General features: G+C 43.2%; 1 protein-coding gene across 1 annotated transcript in view; it reads right to left on the reverse strand.

Annotated features, from left to right (window-relative positions):
- Nucleotides 1-16,349, reverse strand: part of LPIN3 (lipin 3) — an 87,065-nt gene that overhangs the window by 55,515 nt on the left and 15,201 nt on the right. Inside the window, exons 3-6 of the mRNA XM_082272056.1 lie at nt 13,458-13,553; nt 9,105-9,325; nt 977-1,084; nt 628-733 (exon numbers count right to left, since the gene is read on the reverse strand). Coding sequence (XP_082128182.1) covers nt 628-733; nt 977-1,084; nt 9,105-9,325; nt 13,458-13,553 — 531 coding nt within the window. The remainder of the gene's footprint in view (nt 1-627; nt 734-976; nt 1,085-9,104; nt 9,326-13,457; nt 13,554-16,349) is intronic.

A 16,349-nucleotide genomic window follows, 5' to 3' on the forward strand; every position in this document is an offset into this window, starting at 1 on the left:
CTAAAAAGTGTTGCTGGGAGTACCTTGACCAACAGTTGTCTCTCAGACAGTCAATTCTTGCTACCCCTCTCCCCTCCATTGTCTAGGCCAGTGGTTCTCAAATCCGGTCCTCGGGACCCACCAACAGGCCAGGTTTGCAAGATAACTAAATTACATCACAGGTGATTTCATTTGCTTCTCAGTGATTGCAGTATTCTAGTCTGCATCCCCCAAGGTAATACTTAAAATCTGGCCTGTTAGTGGGTCCCGAGGACCGGAGTTGAGAACCACTGGTCTAGGCCATTGCCTCTTCTGCTGCCCTCTATGATCTGGGTCTCAATGCCACCTATCTACCCCTCCTCCAAATTCATTCTCATTGGTTTTTTTTTTCTCCACTTTGACAATCTGGTCCCCCCTATTTCATTGATTCCTGCATCCCACTCTGTACTATCTGACCCATGTCCTTTAGGGTGAAACCCATATGCCACCATTGCACACTTTGTAGAGAACACATTCTTCTGTCACAGGAAACTGTTCCTACCATCTAAGGGCCAGCTGATTATCTTTGTCCCCCCAGGACAAACAATCCCAGTCCTCACCTGACTATAAGGAGTGACCTCGATGATGGCTGGTCATTAATGGTCTCACCTGTGGGAGTCTTCCCCAGTTCCATTCCACGCAGTTCTCAGACAGAGATGTGTTGAGGACTTTCATTTCCAACTCCGAGTCACTTTTAGGAGATGGGGATCGACTGCTGAATCAGATCAGTTTTTGTTTATCAGCAAATGGTGCATATGTCACTCATCTTCACATACACAAAATACAGTATAAGAAAGGAAAAGCCATGAAGACTTCACATTAATTTTCCTACACAAAAGTTAAAGCTCTAAATCTATAAACCAACTGGTTGCTTCAGTCACATGACGTCAACATTTTTTTAGGTCACCCACATTGTCAATGATTACCCTGACCTTCAACCCTCATTTACTTGGTTTACCTTGAGGATAACTGCAAGGGGTCCTCCTCAGCATAGCGGTAAAAATCCTTAGACTGCAAAGTGGATATTTCTTCAGGGAGGTCAGAAAATGAGAAGTATATGGAGTCACTAGATTGGATATGAAGAAATTTAGAAGACACAATATAGAAAAGACAATCAGGATAGTGTAATACTCATGTATAGCATGTAGCGTACGGTTCACTTTCCCTTCAACTTTCTTTATTAATAAAATAATCAAATTAATCAAATGTAGATTATTATAAACACTTTGCAATTCAAAGCTTGGCTCTGTTCGGTTTTCCACTGCATGGTACCGCATGGTACGGTGTTGGAACGGTTCGGTACGGTTTGCTTTTCCACTAAAGTAAAGTGGGTGGGATAACAATGATTCTCTGACCAATCAGTGGCTAGTAGTGACAAACAGTCAAGGCTGCATGCAAAGGATTGTGGGATATGGTACCGGTACGGCCCTCTTGGAACTACAACTGAGGTGGTACTGTTTAAGCGAGTCGTACCGTTCGGTTCCATGTAGTGGAAAAGCGCCGCCGTACCGTACCGACCCGTTCCAACACCGTACCATGCGGTACCATGCAGTGGAAAAGCACAAAAGCGAGCCGAACTGTTCGGTTCCATGGAGTGGAAAAGCGCCATTAGGCAACTTTATTATGTTGTTTTTCTTTGTGTTAAATCGACATTGCTAGTTTAGGGGAAACCCAGTTCTCGTAATGCCATGTGCTTGCTTAATGCTAATTCAGGAACATCCAGGAATTTTCCTTGAATTTCCCTGACTGGCTCAGTCATCTTTATGTCTTACAGACCTCTGCACTTCCAAGGTCTATGCTGACCACTCTCTGTAGAGTAGAAAGCAGTAGGGCTGTAATAATGACAATTAAACAGATTTGTCAAGTAAGAGAAAGTAGCCAGGGATCCTGTGATTATATCTCTACTTCAGCATCTTCAAGAATCTCAAGATTCTGCTGATTTGGGTTTAAAGTGGCATTTTTAAAAAGAAGAATCAGATATATCCCAAAGTGTATCTAAACCCTCCCAAAATATTTTTGCAGCTCAGCAGTCCTCAGATTTTGTTTTATTTTCCCCTTTTATTTTCACGATTCTATCAGGAACACCCTTCCTGTTCTGGTATGGCAACTCTTACTCACCCTACTGTATCATGACAACAGAAATAGGGCAGGCCTACTATAACCTCCCCCGTCCTCTTGTTCATAACATAGATGGGCAGGGTTCTGAAGTCCTTAGAACTAATGATCGACGGATATCGTTTTTTTAGTGCATTAAAAACAACTACCGTATATACTCGAGTATAAGCCGACCTGAATAGAAGCTGAGGCACCAAATTTTACCTAAAAAAAAATGGGAAAATGTATTGACTCGAGTATAAGTCTAGAGTGGGAAATGCAGCAGCTACTGGACCCAACTGGACCACCACAAGACCCAAAACAGGGGCTGCGGGCATGGTGCAGGGGCTGCGGACATGGTACAGGAGTTGCAGGGCTGTGGGCATGGTACAGGAGATGCAGGGCTGTGGGCATGGTACAGGAGATGGTACAAGCATGGCACAGGAGAAGGTACAGGCATGGCACAGGAGATGGTTCAGGCATGGCACAGGAGATGGTACACAGGCATGGCACAGATGGTACACAGGCATGGCACAGATGGTACAGGCATGGCACAGATGGTACAGGCATGGCACAGGAGATGCAGTGCTGCAGGCATGGTACAGGAGATGGTACAGGCATGGCACAGGAGATGGTACAGGCATGGCACAGGAGATGGTTCAGGCATGGCACAGGAGATGGTACACATACATGGCACAGGAGATGGTACACAGGCATGGCACAGATGGTACACAGGCATGGCACAGATGGTACAGGTATGGCACAGATGGTACAGGCATGGCACAGGAGATGCAGTGCTGCGGGCATGGTACAGGAGAATACTTCCCTCCACCTAAAAGTTTTCAGTTTGTTTGTTAACAGTTTAAAGGTCACATTAAAGGTGGAAAAAGTTCTGAAATTATTTATCTTTGTCTCATTTTATTACATCACAGAAACCTGACATTTTAGGTTTCTACACACAGGGGTGTGTAGACTTTATACCCACTGTACATAATGGTCATTATATTGCTAATAATGTTTAAAAATGTTAGTATGTGTGTAACTTTGGCTACTTTTTGCCTTAATTTACTGCAATGAGAGATTCAGAAGTACACAGTGATGTCATCTTCTTCTCTACAGGAACATCTCCACTCTAAAAAAGGACAATGTTTGTATCCCATACTAATTATAACACCATATGGCCCATCAATTCCTATTTAGACTGAGGATCCTCCTATGTTATTATGTGTGCCAGGAGCCTTAGAGCCTCATTCAAACATGTTTTAAATAAGCATTTTTCATTTTTCTGTTGTATGTTTTTCCATGTGTTGCATTGCATTTTGGACATTTTTGAGAGCTTTTTTTTAAATGCATGTTTTTGTAAGAATGGAGTTGTATTACACTGAAAGAAGCAAATAGGAGATTACTTCCACATGTACACATGTAAATACAATACCATTTAGCCACACAGGAGGTACGCTGATATTTGAACAAGAATGCAAGATTTTATTTAAAATTGACTACTGCTGAAAACAACCTCCTGGTTCTGGAGCTTCATGGCCATCAGCCTCCCCCATATATACAATGCACAGAGATAGAAAAAAAAAAAGATCTTGATAATAGGCAAAGCTGAGGGGTGGACTCATCCATCCTTAAAGTGATTGTAAACAATCACCTTGTAAAACAACCTATTCAGTTTAAAATAGAAATGAAAGCCAAAACATTTGAGTATAGATATATATAAAAAAAAAAATAAAAAAAAACATAAATACCTTTTTATCGGTTTTTAGAAGTGGTCACATTCATTCCCTCTGTTCTCAGCTGCATAAGAGCTGGGGGAGGAGCAGCAACAGTACACTGAGCTTCCCAGTGAATGGCTGTGCAGCGGGGCTGTGCCAGGACCATTCATCATTGGAGTTCCTAGCATAGCTAGAGAACCGACCATGGTGTGCTCCCCTGCTTAGTGTGTCAGTTTTTATTAGGAAAGCAGAGAATTCTAGTCTTTTTTTTTCATTCAACCCAGCAGATGAGGACAGGGTGGGTGGGGAGTAGGGGGCTATTAAGTGAGGGCAAGGTGGGGGGAGGGTAGGGGGTAAGTGAGGGCAGGGTGGGGGAGGGGAGTAGGGGGGAAGTGAAGACAGGGAGTAGGGATAAGTGATGGCAGGGTGGGGTGGGGCAGAGATGGGGGGTAAGTGAGGGCAGGGTAGTTGAGGATGGGGAGGGATAGGGTTTAAGGGCTGGGGTGGTTGGAATGCAGCTTCTCATGTAGGTGGATCTTCTAGAGCTGGGAGTCTGAGCACTGCTGATATATCTGGTGCTGCCCCTTCCTTCCTGGGCAACTGGGGCTAGGGGGGACTCAGTGGGGGCCAGAGATAGAGCGGGCGGGGACTCCAAAACTCTGTGCACCAATGAGCTAATTCATTTGTACAGCTATTTAAAAAAAAACTTCTTCGGGTCCCCTGTGTTTAGTGGGATCCAGGGGACAGAAAGCGGACTACAGTGCCTTGAAAAAGTATTTATACACCTTTATACATTTTGTCATGTTACAAGCAAAAATGTAAATTTATTTTTATTGGTATTTTATGTGATAGACCAACACAAAGTGGCACATGATAGTGAAAGTGGAAGGAAAATTATAAATGGTTTTCAACATTTTTTACAAATAAATATCTGAAAAGTGTGGTGTGCATTTGTATTCAGCCCCCTTTACTCTGATACCCCTAGCTAAAATCTAGTGGAACCAATTGCTTTCAGAAGTCACCTAATTAGTAAATAGAGGCCACCTGTGTGTAATTTAATCTCAGTATAAATACAGCTGTTCTGTGAATCCCTCAGAGGTTTTTTAGAGAAACTTAGTGAACAAAAAGCAACATGAAGGCCAAGGAACACACCAGACAGGTCAGGGATAAAGTTGTGGAGACATTTAAAGCAAGGTTAGGGTATAAAATAATATCCTGAACTTTGAACAGTTCATGGAGCACTGTTTATTCCATAATCCGAAAATAGAAAGAGTATGGCACAACAGCACACCTACCAAGACATGGCCGTCCACCTAAACTGACAGGCCGGGCAAGGAGAGCATTCATCAGAGAAGCAGCCAAGAGGCCCATGGTAACTCTGGAGGAGCTGCAGAGATCCACAGCTCAGGTGGGAGAATCTGTCCACAGGACAACTATTAGTCGTGCACTCCACAAATCTGGCCTTTATGGAAGAGTGGCAAGAAGAAAACCATTATTGAAAAAAAGCCATAAGAAGTCCCATTTGCAGTTTGTGAGAAACCATGTGGTGGACACAGCAAACATGTGGGAGAAGGTTCTCTGTTTAGAAGAGACCAAAACTGAACTTTTGGCCTAAAAGCAAAACGCTATGTTTGGCGGAAAACAAACACTGCACATCACCCTAAACACACCACCCCCTGTGAAACAGGGTGGTGTCAGCATCATATTGGGGGGGATGCTTTTCTTCAGCAGGTACAGGGAAGCTGGTCAGAGTTGATGGGAAGATGAATGGAGCCAAATACAGGGCAATCTTAGAAGAAAACCTGTTAGAGTCTGCAAAAGACTTGAGACTGGGGGGGGGGGGGTCACCTTCCAGCAGGACAACGACCACAACCATACAGCCAGAGCTACAATGGAATGGTTTAGATCAGTAATGGCGAACCTTGGCACCCCATATGTTTTGGAACTACATTTTCCATGATACTCAACTACACGTGCATGAGCATCATGGGAAATGTAGTTCCAAAACATCTGGGGGGCCAAGGTTTGCCATTACTGGTTTCAATCAAAACATATTTATGTGTTAGAATTGCCCAGTCAAAGTCCAGACCTAAATCCAATTGAGAATCTGTGGCAAGACTTGAAAATTGCTGTTCACAGACGCTCTCCATCCAATCTGACAGAGCTTGAGATATTTTTCAAAAAAGAATAGGCAAAAATCTAACTCTCTAGATGTGTAAAGCTGGTAGAGACATCTCCTAAAAGACTTGCAGCTGTAATTGCAGCAACAGGTGGTTCTGCAAAGTATTGATTCAGGGGGGCTGAATACAAATGAATGCCACACTTTTCAGATATTTATTTGTAAAAAATTTTGAAAACCATTTATTATTTTCCTTCCACTTCACAATTATGTGCAACTTTGTGTTGGTCTATTACATAAGATCCCAATAAAATAAATTTATGTTTTTGGTTTTAACATGACAAAATGTGGAAAATTTCAAAGGGTGTGAATACTTTTTCAAGGCACTGTATTTAACCACTTTCGGGTTTAGGTGTATTCATTGAAAGGGGCGCTTTGGACCTGCCACAGTGTACTGATAAAGAAGAGGCCGGCCTTCAATGTAATTGTGTGGAGCGCTGATGCGGATTATTCCGCCTAACCTTAAGGTGGGTAAATAGTCTGCTGTCTGTCCCCCGGCACCCACTGAACAAAGGGGACCCAGAGAAGTTTTTTTAAATAGCTGCAAAGCAGTGGATAAGATGGTTGGTACACAGAATTTTGGCGCCCCCGCCCGCTTTACCTCCAGCTCCCCCACTGAGTTTGCAGAGCCGTGCCAGGACAGGAGGGTGACAGCTGGCAGGAGGAGACAGGGAGGGGAATCCCGCGGACAGCTGAAATGTCATTGATTGTTAAGGACGCAGCGGCCCTGCTCCTTAACAACCAATAATTGCCAGCATTCTTTTCTTTACATTTCAAATGTTATAGGGGAAATCCCACTGACAGCTGAAAGAACAGAGCCAGAAGGTAACAGTTTTGGATATCGAAGCATTTGCATGAGTACTAATACCCGTGGAAATGCTTAGCATCGGCACTGATACCGATATTGGTATCGGTGCAACTCTAGTAAAAACTATACAAGTAAAGTAATCAGGTTCTTTACCACTAAAATAGGGACAATACAGGAATCAGCTACTTCCCAGCTCCTTCCTTTGCTGAATTGACAGAATCATAGTCAGTGACATTGTAAAAAAATAAAATGATAAAAAATAATACAATTAAAATACCAAAAAATAAAAACTATTGACACCAGTGGGTGAACTTCCAGGATCGCAAAGGTCACACTTGTGACCGGGCCCTGGCTTTCCACCACCGTGGGGAGGCCCCAAGATGGCAGGAAGGGGGCCCACTGCAGAACTTGTGAAAGGGTCCCGCTGTGGGACCGTAATAAAGGGCCCTAGGATCAGTGGGAAAGCCCCAGGCTTAAAAAGGAAGGGCCTCGGCCAGAGGTCCGGGGGGCCTTCATGGTTTCTTACACCGGGGCTCTGAAGGTTCTAGTTACCCTTTTGATGACAGCCCATTTCCGGCTGAAAAAAAACGTACCAGGATCATGGCTGCAGCTGCGCCATGATCCTGGTATTAACCACTTACCATCAGGATGTTTATATACTAATGTCTGACTGTCCTTTAAACAAAATCACCAGGAGGCAAAGTTTTTGGCAGAAGAGATATGCAAATTTTCTTTTGCCAAAAAAAGTTCCCCCGGCTTTTTGTTCTCTGTGTGCATTGAACAATGCATGCACTGAGTGATGTACACCCTGCTTTTTTCTTGGCATGCGGAGAAAAGCACCAGGGACAATGTAACTCCCTATGGGTATGCATGATAGTTACGTCATCTGTGAGTTCCATGGGATCCCAAAAGGGAAGCAGCAATAGTAAGATCCTGGACTCATTATGCTGGAGGACAGCATAATAAAAGGTAGATGTACAATAATGTGCAAGTATGCAGTGCATATTATAGTAAAAGCTTACTCTTACAAATACATTTACTTCCGCTTTAATCCAGTGTTATTACTTATTTATGACAGTTATTTATGTAGCACAGCGCTTTACATATTATTTATTCATATAGTATTCTGTGTATTTCTAGGGAGTTTTTTTTTCCCTTTTTTTTATTTTTATGTATTTGTCTTTCTGTGGAAAGTCCTTTTACTTTTTTAAACGTTTATGCTGTCTTTTCTTTTCGTGGAATAAAAAAAAAAAGTTACAATTTTGAGGCCAATGTTGGGCCTTTTGGGCACAGCCACAGGTACAGGATATTTGAAAGAAGCTTCCCTAATTCTCAGGAGAAATTAACGGCCCATTCCATCCTTAAACCCACCAAAACACTTTAATTAATTTAATAAAAATGAAATGAAAATTTGCATAAATCTCCAGATTTTCCCTGAATTTGTAAATAAAAACCCTTAATTTCATTAAAACACCTATAAAAAAAACAATTAAAAAGACGTGATATAGCGGCTAAGCCGTGACTAGCTCAACTCAGCGTTAATCAGCGTTAATCAGCATTTTTCAGACCGTCCATGCCTATTGTGCATAGTTCAGTTCACAGTAGTGCTACACATGGAAGGAAAAAGGAGAAGAGGATGACAGAAAACGAGATGGATTGAAGAACATGAAGTGAGGCAAGCTCCGGGAGGCAGTGGAGGACAGAATAGCCTGACGTGCTATGGTCCATGAGGTCATGAAGAGTTGGACATGACTAAATGACTGAACAACAACAATGAAATGAAAGCAGAAAAATTTTTAGTAATTAAACTTTGGATTTATGAAGACAAAAGTGCACATCTCTGTATAATTTGTGTCCCCTTAGGAGTATTGTAGTGCGGCCCTGCACTTAGTGCCTGGGACAATGTCTGTGTATCATCGCCCTAATTGGTAGCACAAGGTCAGGGCTAATCTTGCAGTAACCCTTCCACTTTCAAACATTTAATAAAAAAACATTCTAAAGAAAGATGTATGTAAATATAGCTCGGGGTGCAGGCAGGAGGAGGATTATCACCTTCGGTAAAGAGCACTATAACACTGGCAGTGTACGTCAACAACACGCAGTTGCTATGCAGCATGTTGAGTCTGACTTTGGATTGTGTCAGCACTGAGGATCATTAATGTAATGTCACTCTGCACTGGATGCTTGCCATTGAGCAGTTTGTCAGTAGCCATCCATGTGCCAAGTGGTGTCACACATCTACCCATGACACAGAGTCAAAAATACAGGACAAGCCATCATTACTCACCACGAAGGTAGCACAGCAATTCCATCTTTATCCTGAGCTCCCAAAGTCTCGTCCCCTCTACTCCTCTTTCTTCTGTTGCTCCAACGTTGCCTCCTGGCGGGTGTGTCCAGTGTAGATAGAGTGGAATCTGGAGCTAGGGGAGCCTCTGGTATATCGTTATTGTCATGAGTAGATAACATATCCAGGGAATGGATAACAGGGCTGATGGGTGGGTTGTGTTCCTTTAAAGTGAACAAAAACAGTGGATGTTAAAGAACTCCATCCAATATTTCAGTGATAGGTTCATTCTTGTATATTAAATTACCTACAAGCTTTGTATATCTCTAAATCCAGCCATACATGGATCGAAAATCGGCCGGTTCAGTAGAAACTGGATGAATTTTGATCAATGTATGGGCACTCGATTAACTTGTGTACAACCAGTAGAAAAAAATGGAGAAAAGATTGTACTGTTTAGTCCCAAAAGAGGAGTAACCATTCAATATTTGTTTAACATAATATATTTCTTTAGGTACCAAATACACTGCTCAAAAAATTTAAAGGAACACTTTGAAAACACATCAGATCTCAATGGAGAAAAATATCATACTGGGTATCTATACTGATAAGGACTGGGTAATGTGTTTAGGAACTAAAGGATGCCACATCGTTTGATGGAAATTAAAATTATCAACCTACAGAGGGCTGAATTCAAAGACACCTCAAAAATCAAAGTGTAAAAATTATGCAGCAGGCTAGCCCATTTTGCTGAAATATCATTGCAGCAACTCCAAATGGTACTTAGTAGTTTGTATGGCCCCCACATGCTTGTATGCATGTCTGACAACATTGGGGAATTCTCCTTTTGAAACGACGGATGGTGTCCTGGGGTATTTCCTCCCAGATATGGGCATCACAGAGCTTCTGAACAGTCTGAAGTGCAACCTGGCAACATCAGATGGACCAAAACATAATGTCCCAATAGGTGTTCAATTGGATTTAGGTCAGACGAGTGTGGGGGCCATTCAATGGTATCCATTCCTTCATCCTCCAGGAACTGGCTGCATACTCTCTCCACATAAGGCCAGGCATTGTCGTGCACCAGGAGGAACCCAGAACCACTGCACCAGTGTAGGGTCTGACAATGGGTCCAAGGATTTCATCCCAATACCTAAAGTCAGGGTTCCATTGTCCAGCCTATGGAGGTCTGTGCATCCCTCCATGCTCTCTGACATCACTGACCCACTACCAAACCAATCATGCTGAACAATGTTTTAGGCAACACGGCTTCTCCAGAGCCTTTCACGTCTGTCACATATGCTCAGGGTGAACCTGCTCTAAACTGTGAAAAGCACAGGGTGCCAGTGGCAGACCTGACAATTCTGGTGTTCAATTGCAAATGCCAATCAAGCTCCACGGTGCCGGGTATTGAGCACAGGGCCCACTAGAGGAGGTTGGGCCCTCAGGCCACCATCATGAAGTCTTTTTCGGATTGTTTGGTCAGAGACATTCAGACCAGTATGCTGCTGGAGGTCATTTTGTAGGGCTCTGGCAGTGCTCATCCTGGTCCTCCTTGCACAAAGAAGCAGATACCGGTCCTCCTGATGGGATAAGGATCTTCTACGGCCCTGTCCAGCTCTCCCAGAGTAGCTGCCTGTCTCCTGGAATCTCCTCCATGCTCTTGAGACTGTGGTGGGAGACACAGCAAACCTTCTGGCAATGGCACGTATTGATATTAATGTGCCATCCTGGAGGAGTTGGACTGCCTGTGCAACCTCTATAGGGTCCAGGTATCGCCTCATGCTACCAGTAGTGATACTGACCCTAGATAAATGCAAAACTATTGAAAAACAGGCAAAAAAGATGAGTAGGGGAAAAACATTGTGGCCTCCACCTGTAAAACCATTCTGTTTTGGAGGTTATCTCATTGTTGCCCATCTAGTGCCCATTGTTGATTTCATTAACACCAAAGAAGCTGAAACTGATTAACAACCCCCTCTGCTACTTAAGTGACCAGATCAATATCCCAGGAGTTTTTTTGACTTGATGCTATACTCTGATTAAAAAGTGATCCTTTAATTTTTTGGAGCGGTGTATTTACAAAAATGTCATGAATGAATGTCACTCTAACTATTCAATTGTGTACAGCCAGCCTGTTGGGTTTTTCCCAATCGATTAGTTCCACTGGCTATAAGCCAGCAACACTAATCATTGTATTCTGCCGGCAGGGAAGGTTCCCTGCCCTCCCTGTTGATGACACAATAGCTATGCAGAAGGGATTTACCGAACAACATGGTCAGCAATTTTCCATGCGTGGAAGGAAAGACAATTGCATAATGTATGGCCTGCTTTAGAGACCTAAATACTCAGCACTGTCCATCTTACACATCCTTTACAAATGGATCCCAGTTATCTTCTTGGATTTTAATCTAGGTTTGATTCACACTTTTGCAACGCATGTATTATATGTTCGTTCTGAATGGAACCCCAACGCACTTAGGCAATGCACCTGCATTGTAGCATGCCGCAACACATGGCAGTGCTTAGTGGTTTGCAATTTCAGGCATGCTAAGGCATGCTGGCACCCTATTCAATTTGAAAAGGCTGCCTTCATGTGATGTACATTAATATAAAACCTACCACGTGTTAACGCACCACAAAGATGTATATTGGCCCTTAGCTTACATTATAAATAATACATGAAGAGGGAAACAGGGTATGGGGCAATATCATTTTGGCAGAGAGTCACAATTAGAATTCCACCTGAAGCAGCTCATTGATTATGCAAATTGTTCGACTCCCCATCAACACAGTTAGTGTTGCAATGATCACCGCTGGCAGTGATCCCATGCAAAAAAAAAAAAAAAAAACAGGCTTATTGTTCTGAGGTTGATCCATCTATGGTCAGCCTAACCCTTTTGATAGATGAGCCATGACAGTGAAGATCTGAATAGTAACAGCTGCAACAATTTCCTTGTATTGAAAATTTCACAGCACCATATTGTGTTTAAAAAGAAGTGTCATACATCAAAAATGTGACATGCATCAAATATTTATTACGGGGGGCATATTTATAAAGCAATAAATGCAACATTCACCAATTATTCACTACAGTTGAACCTTTCTGATGTATGTGCTAAATTACAGAGGATTACCACCTGTGGATGTCTTATGATGAATGTTACCCTTATGCCTGGTACAGACATTGAGATCATCGGACGAATGAACTTCCATTTTTTTTGCATGCTAATCTCATATCGAAAATGTAGAGGTTACTAAAGTTATGAAAATTCTTGTACAACAAAATTAAAATTTGGAAGTAATATAAAGTATTGTATTATATTTGTATTGCATTTTTGGACGAAAACTGTACTGATTAAACAAAAAATCAAACGAGAAACATTTTCGTATTTGTCCCATTAAATACGTAATATCGGATGAACTGTTTTGATCGGCTCTTGAAAGCTTTGTACTAACCATCAGATTATCCTACGATCGCTTCGAAAGCAGTATTTTCTGATCGTGTCTTTAGTCTGAACTGTTTTCATTTATTTTACATTTTGAAGAGTATAGCAGTGCTGAGACCCACCTTTATGCCACTGTGAGACTCCATGGTGTAGCAGAACAGAGCCAAAAATGTGAGATGGAAATGTTCTATAATTAACAGCTCAAAAGACTTCGGAGCTGAGAATAAAATAGTAGGTGTCACCTTGTCCATTCCGGATAAAGTGACAGTGCCTGTGTATTAGCTCTCACCCCCAAATCATGCACCTCCCCAGTGCACCCACACTGCCTCTTCCTCTGTTGCAGCTGCCACCAGAATTCCTGGGGGTTGGCTGGTGTCCGCTTGTAATGGGAATGGTGATGTCACGCACTCCCACATGCAACTGGCCAATTGGTAATTTTACTAGCTTGTACCTTCCCATAACTCATAACAGTTTTAGCAGACTGACCCTTGAGCATTTATGACCCTTTTTTCCTCCTTTATCATTATTATTAGTTAAGCTGGCCATAGACAGTTCAAATCTCAGCCAGTTCAGCAGGGACCTGCCGAGATTCGAGCCGTCTATGGGCAGGCTGATTTTACCCGTTCTATCCATCAATCACCTTGGGTATAACCAGCATGTTGGATTTTTTCATGCGAATATTGCCAGCAGCTATAGCTGGTAGCAATAATCACTGTGCTCTCCCAGCAGGGGCGGCTCCCCGCGCCCTTTTCTGGGAGAACACAATAGCCTGCAAGAGGGATTCCCCCATCCACATAGTCAGTGTGGATGGGGGAATCGAGCAAATTTCTTTCCTGCTACCCATAGTTGCAAGAAAGAAAATCGCATTATCTGTGGCCTGCCTTAATCAATCCCATCATTGGTTTACCTCATTCTCTTCCATCTCTTGAATGAAGAAAGCTTCTCCATTTTCCCCAAGTCTCATCTGCAGATCTACAGGTTCTCCATTAACTTCTATATCAACCTAAAATAAAAAGACATAATAATTTATCAAGGTTCAATGAGCAAGATGCACCCAATTATCAACTAAGGCCCTTAAAGTGGAATTTAACAGAATATATGGTTCCCTTACCTTAAAACTTCTCTAAGGCTTGTGTCAATGGACTATTTGACTGGTTCTGAATACCTATAAAAGCCTATGGCAATGTAAAACCTACTTGAAGCAGGTCAAATGCAGGTCAGAAAGGATCAACTGCAGGCCAAATGCACTGGTTAATTATGTCTGAACGGTCTCAGAGGTATTTTGAAGTGAGCTCATTGGGCTACAACCTATATGCTAAAGATGGTTTGCACCTAAATGGAAGGGGGTCTGCTGTGCTAGGGGAGAGGTTTATGGGAAGGCTGGAGGAGTCTTTAAACTAGGATTGAGGAGTGAGGATAAATTAGATTATAATGGGGCAGACAGGTCAGACAGAGGCCAATCTTTATTGGTGGGTGGAATGGGGAAAGGTGGGGGGAGGGCTATGGCAAATGATATGAAGGTTCCCATGTTACAAAAAACCATTGGAAATTGTACTGTTTGTACTAAAAAATTGATTTTTGTAAAATCTTACCGTAAAATCCTTTTCTCTTAGCTCATTGACAGACGTAGTCCTCGGTGATACACCACCTTCGGGTTATGTTGCCTCCACAGGAGCAGGACTAGACAGGAAATTAAAAAGCTCTGGCCACACCCTAGGGGCAGTCCCAGAGGGTATATCCTCTCTCTCTCTGCCTCAGCAAATCAGTTATGTGAAAAAGCAGTCTTTAGAGATTTTAACCCAACTCAAAAAAACAGAGGGGCGGGGACTACGTCTGTCAATGAGCTAAGAGAAAAGGATTTTACGGTAAGATTTTACAAAAATCCATTTTTCTCTAGCGCTCATTGACAGACGTAGTCCTCGGTGATACACCACCTTCGGGACGTCCCAGAGCAGTATCACAACTGAGGGGTGGGAAAATGAAATCAAATCCCAATCTAGAAGGCCCAACCGGTGCCAACTAGAAGTTTACAATGCTCATCCTTAATGATGAGACTCAACAAAAGAGAGAAAAAATTTTTCTTTTTTTTTTTTTTTTTTTTTCAAACAGAAAAAAACCCTCGAGGTAGACCACCGGTCTCCTCAAATTGCGGCCTGCAAAACCTTGCGGCCAAATGAGGCATCCGCCGATGCTGTCACATCAATTTTATAGAATTTTGTAAAGGTATGTACCGACGACCAAGTGGCCGCCTTACATACCTGGACCACTGACGCCTAATGGCGAAAGGCCCAGGAAGTACTGAGCGCTCGAGTGGAATGCGCCCTAACAGGGAACTGAGGACTCTGACCCTTAATAGAATAAGCCTGTACCACCGTTTGTCTAATCCATTTGGCAATGGTCGCGGCAGATGCAGGCAAACCCTTTCTGGGGCCATCCGTGATCACAAAAAGTGAATCCGTCTTACGGAATGATTCCGTAGCTTTCAGGTATACCCTGATTGCCTGAACCACATCTAAGGAATGCAACGCATGTTCCCGATGATGCTTGGGCTGAGGACACAAGGAAGGTAGTACAATATCTTCATTCAGATGAAAATCTGAAACCACCTTAGGAAGAAAAGATGGCTTAGGATGAAGTACTACCTTATCCCTATGAATCACTAGGTATGGGGACTGGCATGATAATGCAGCCAGTTCTGACACCCTGCGAGCAGAAGTAATAGCCACCAAGAAGGCCACCTTCTGGGATAAAGTAAGCAAGGGAATCTCCCTGATGTTTTCAAAGGGAGGTTTCTGTAGAACCGACAAAACCAAATTAAGATCCCAGGGCGGTAAGGGCGCGCGGACTGGAGGAGCCAGGTGCCGCACCCCCTGGATGAAATTCCGCACCAAGGATTTGGTAGCTAAAGGCTTCTGAAAGAAGATTGCTAATGCTGAAACTTGACCCTTGATGGTGCTCAAGGCTAGCTTCTGCTCAACCCCTTGTTGCAAAAAGGCCAATATTCGAGACACCGAATAGGTACGTGGAGGAAATCCTAAAGATTCGCACCACGCAATATAAGTCTTCCATGTGTGATAATAGACTTTGCTGGAAGTCGCTTTCCTTGCTTTAATAAGGGTAGGAATGACTGAAGTAGACAAACCTCTGTCCTTCAGTACTTGGGTCTCAATGGCCAGGCCATTAAAACCAGCGACTGTAAAGCACGAAGGTAAATTGGTCCTTGAGACCACAGACACTCCCTGAGACGAAGTTCCCACGGAACGTCTGCGACTAACATGTCCAAGTCGGCCAGGCCGGCTTGAGGAGGCCAGCCTAGAATTTCTAGGACCACTGGCGCTGATTGGATCTGAACCAGGCGTCCCTAGAGGTATCTGGCCCCGACCATCCGAGAAAGTCTGGTCGTTTTCTGTTCCCACACATTTATCAGATACCTGATAGTTATCAGGAAAGGTGATCTTTTCTGGTTGAACCTCAGGGACCGAAGTCACCCGACTAGAGGCTACTTGGCCTATCTGGTCAACCAGATCCGATTCCTGTGAGGTATCGGGACTAATCTTAGGAAAAGGTAAAGGAAAATATCTATTCAGGGAACGGTAACTACCGCTTCCTGTGGTACTTAAATGTTGGAAGGGAAGAATCGCACCGGTAGTAGTGGTTGATGCTCGATCTAATGTCCTGAATACCGGTGAAAACGTCCCCCCACCCTGAAACCGGGTGGGGGCGCACCTTCAGGCTGTGTACTCCTTTACTTCGGGTTTGGCTGGGTTGGTCCTCTGCTTGTCCGACCAGCCCTTCTTGA

The sequence above is a fragment of the Pelophylax lessonae genome (genome assembly GCF_965119305.1).
Source record: "Pelophylax lessonae genome assembly, chromosome: 11".
In the NCBI taxonomy this organism is placed as follows: domain Eukaryota; kingdom Metazoa; phylum Chordata; class Amphibia; order Anura; family Ranidae; genus Pelophylax; species Pelophylax lessonae.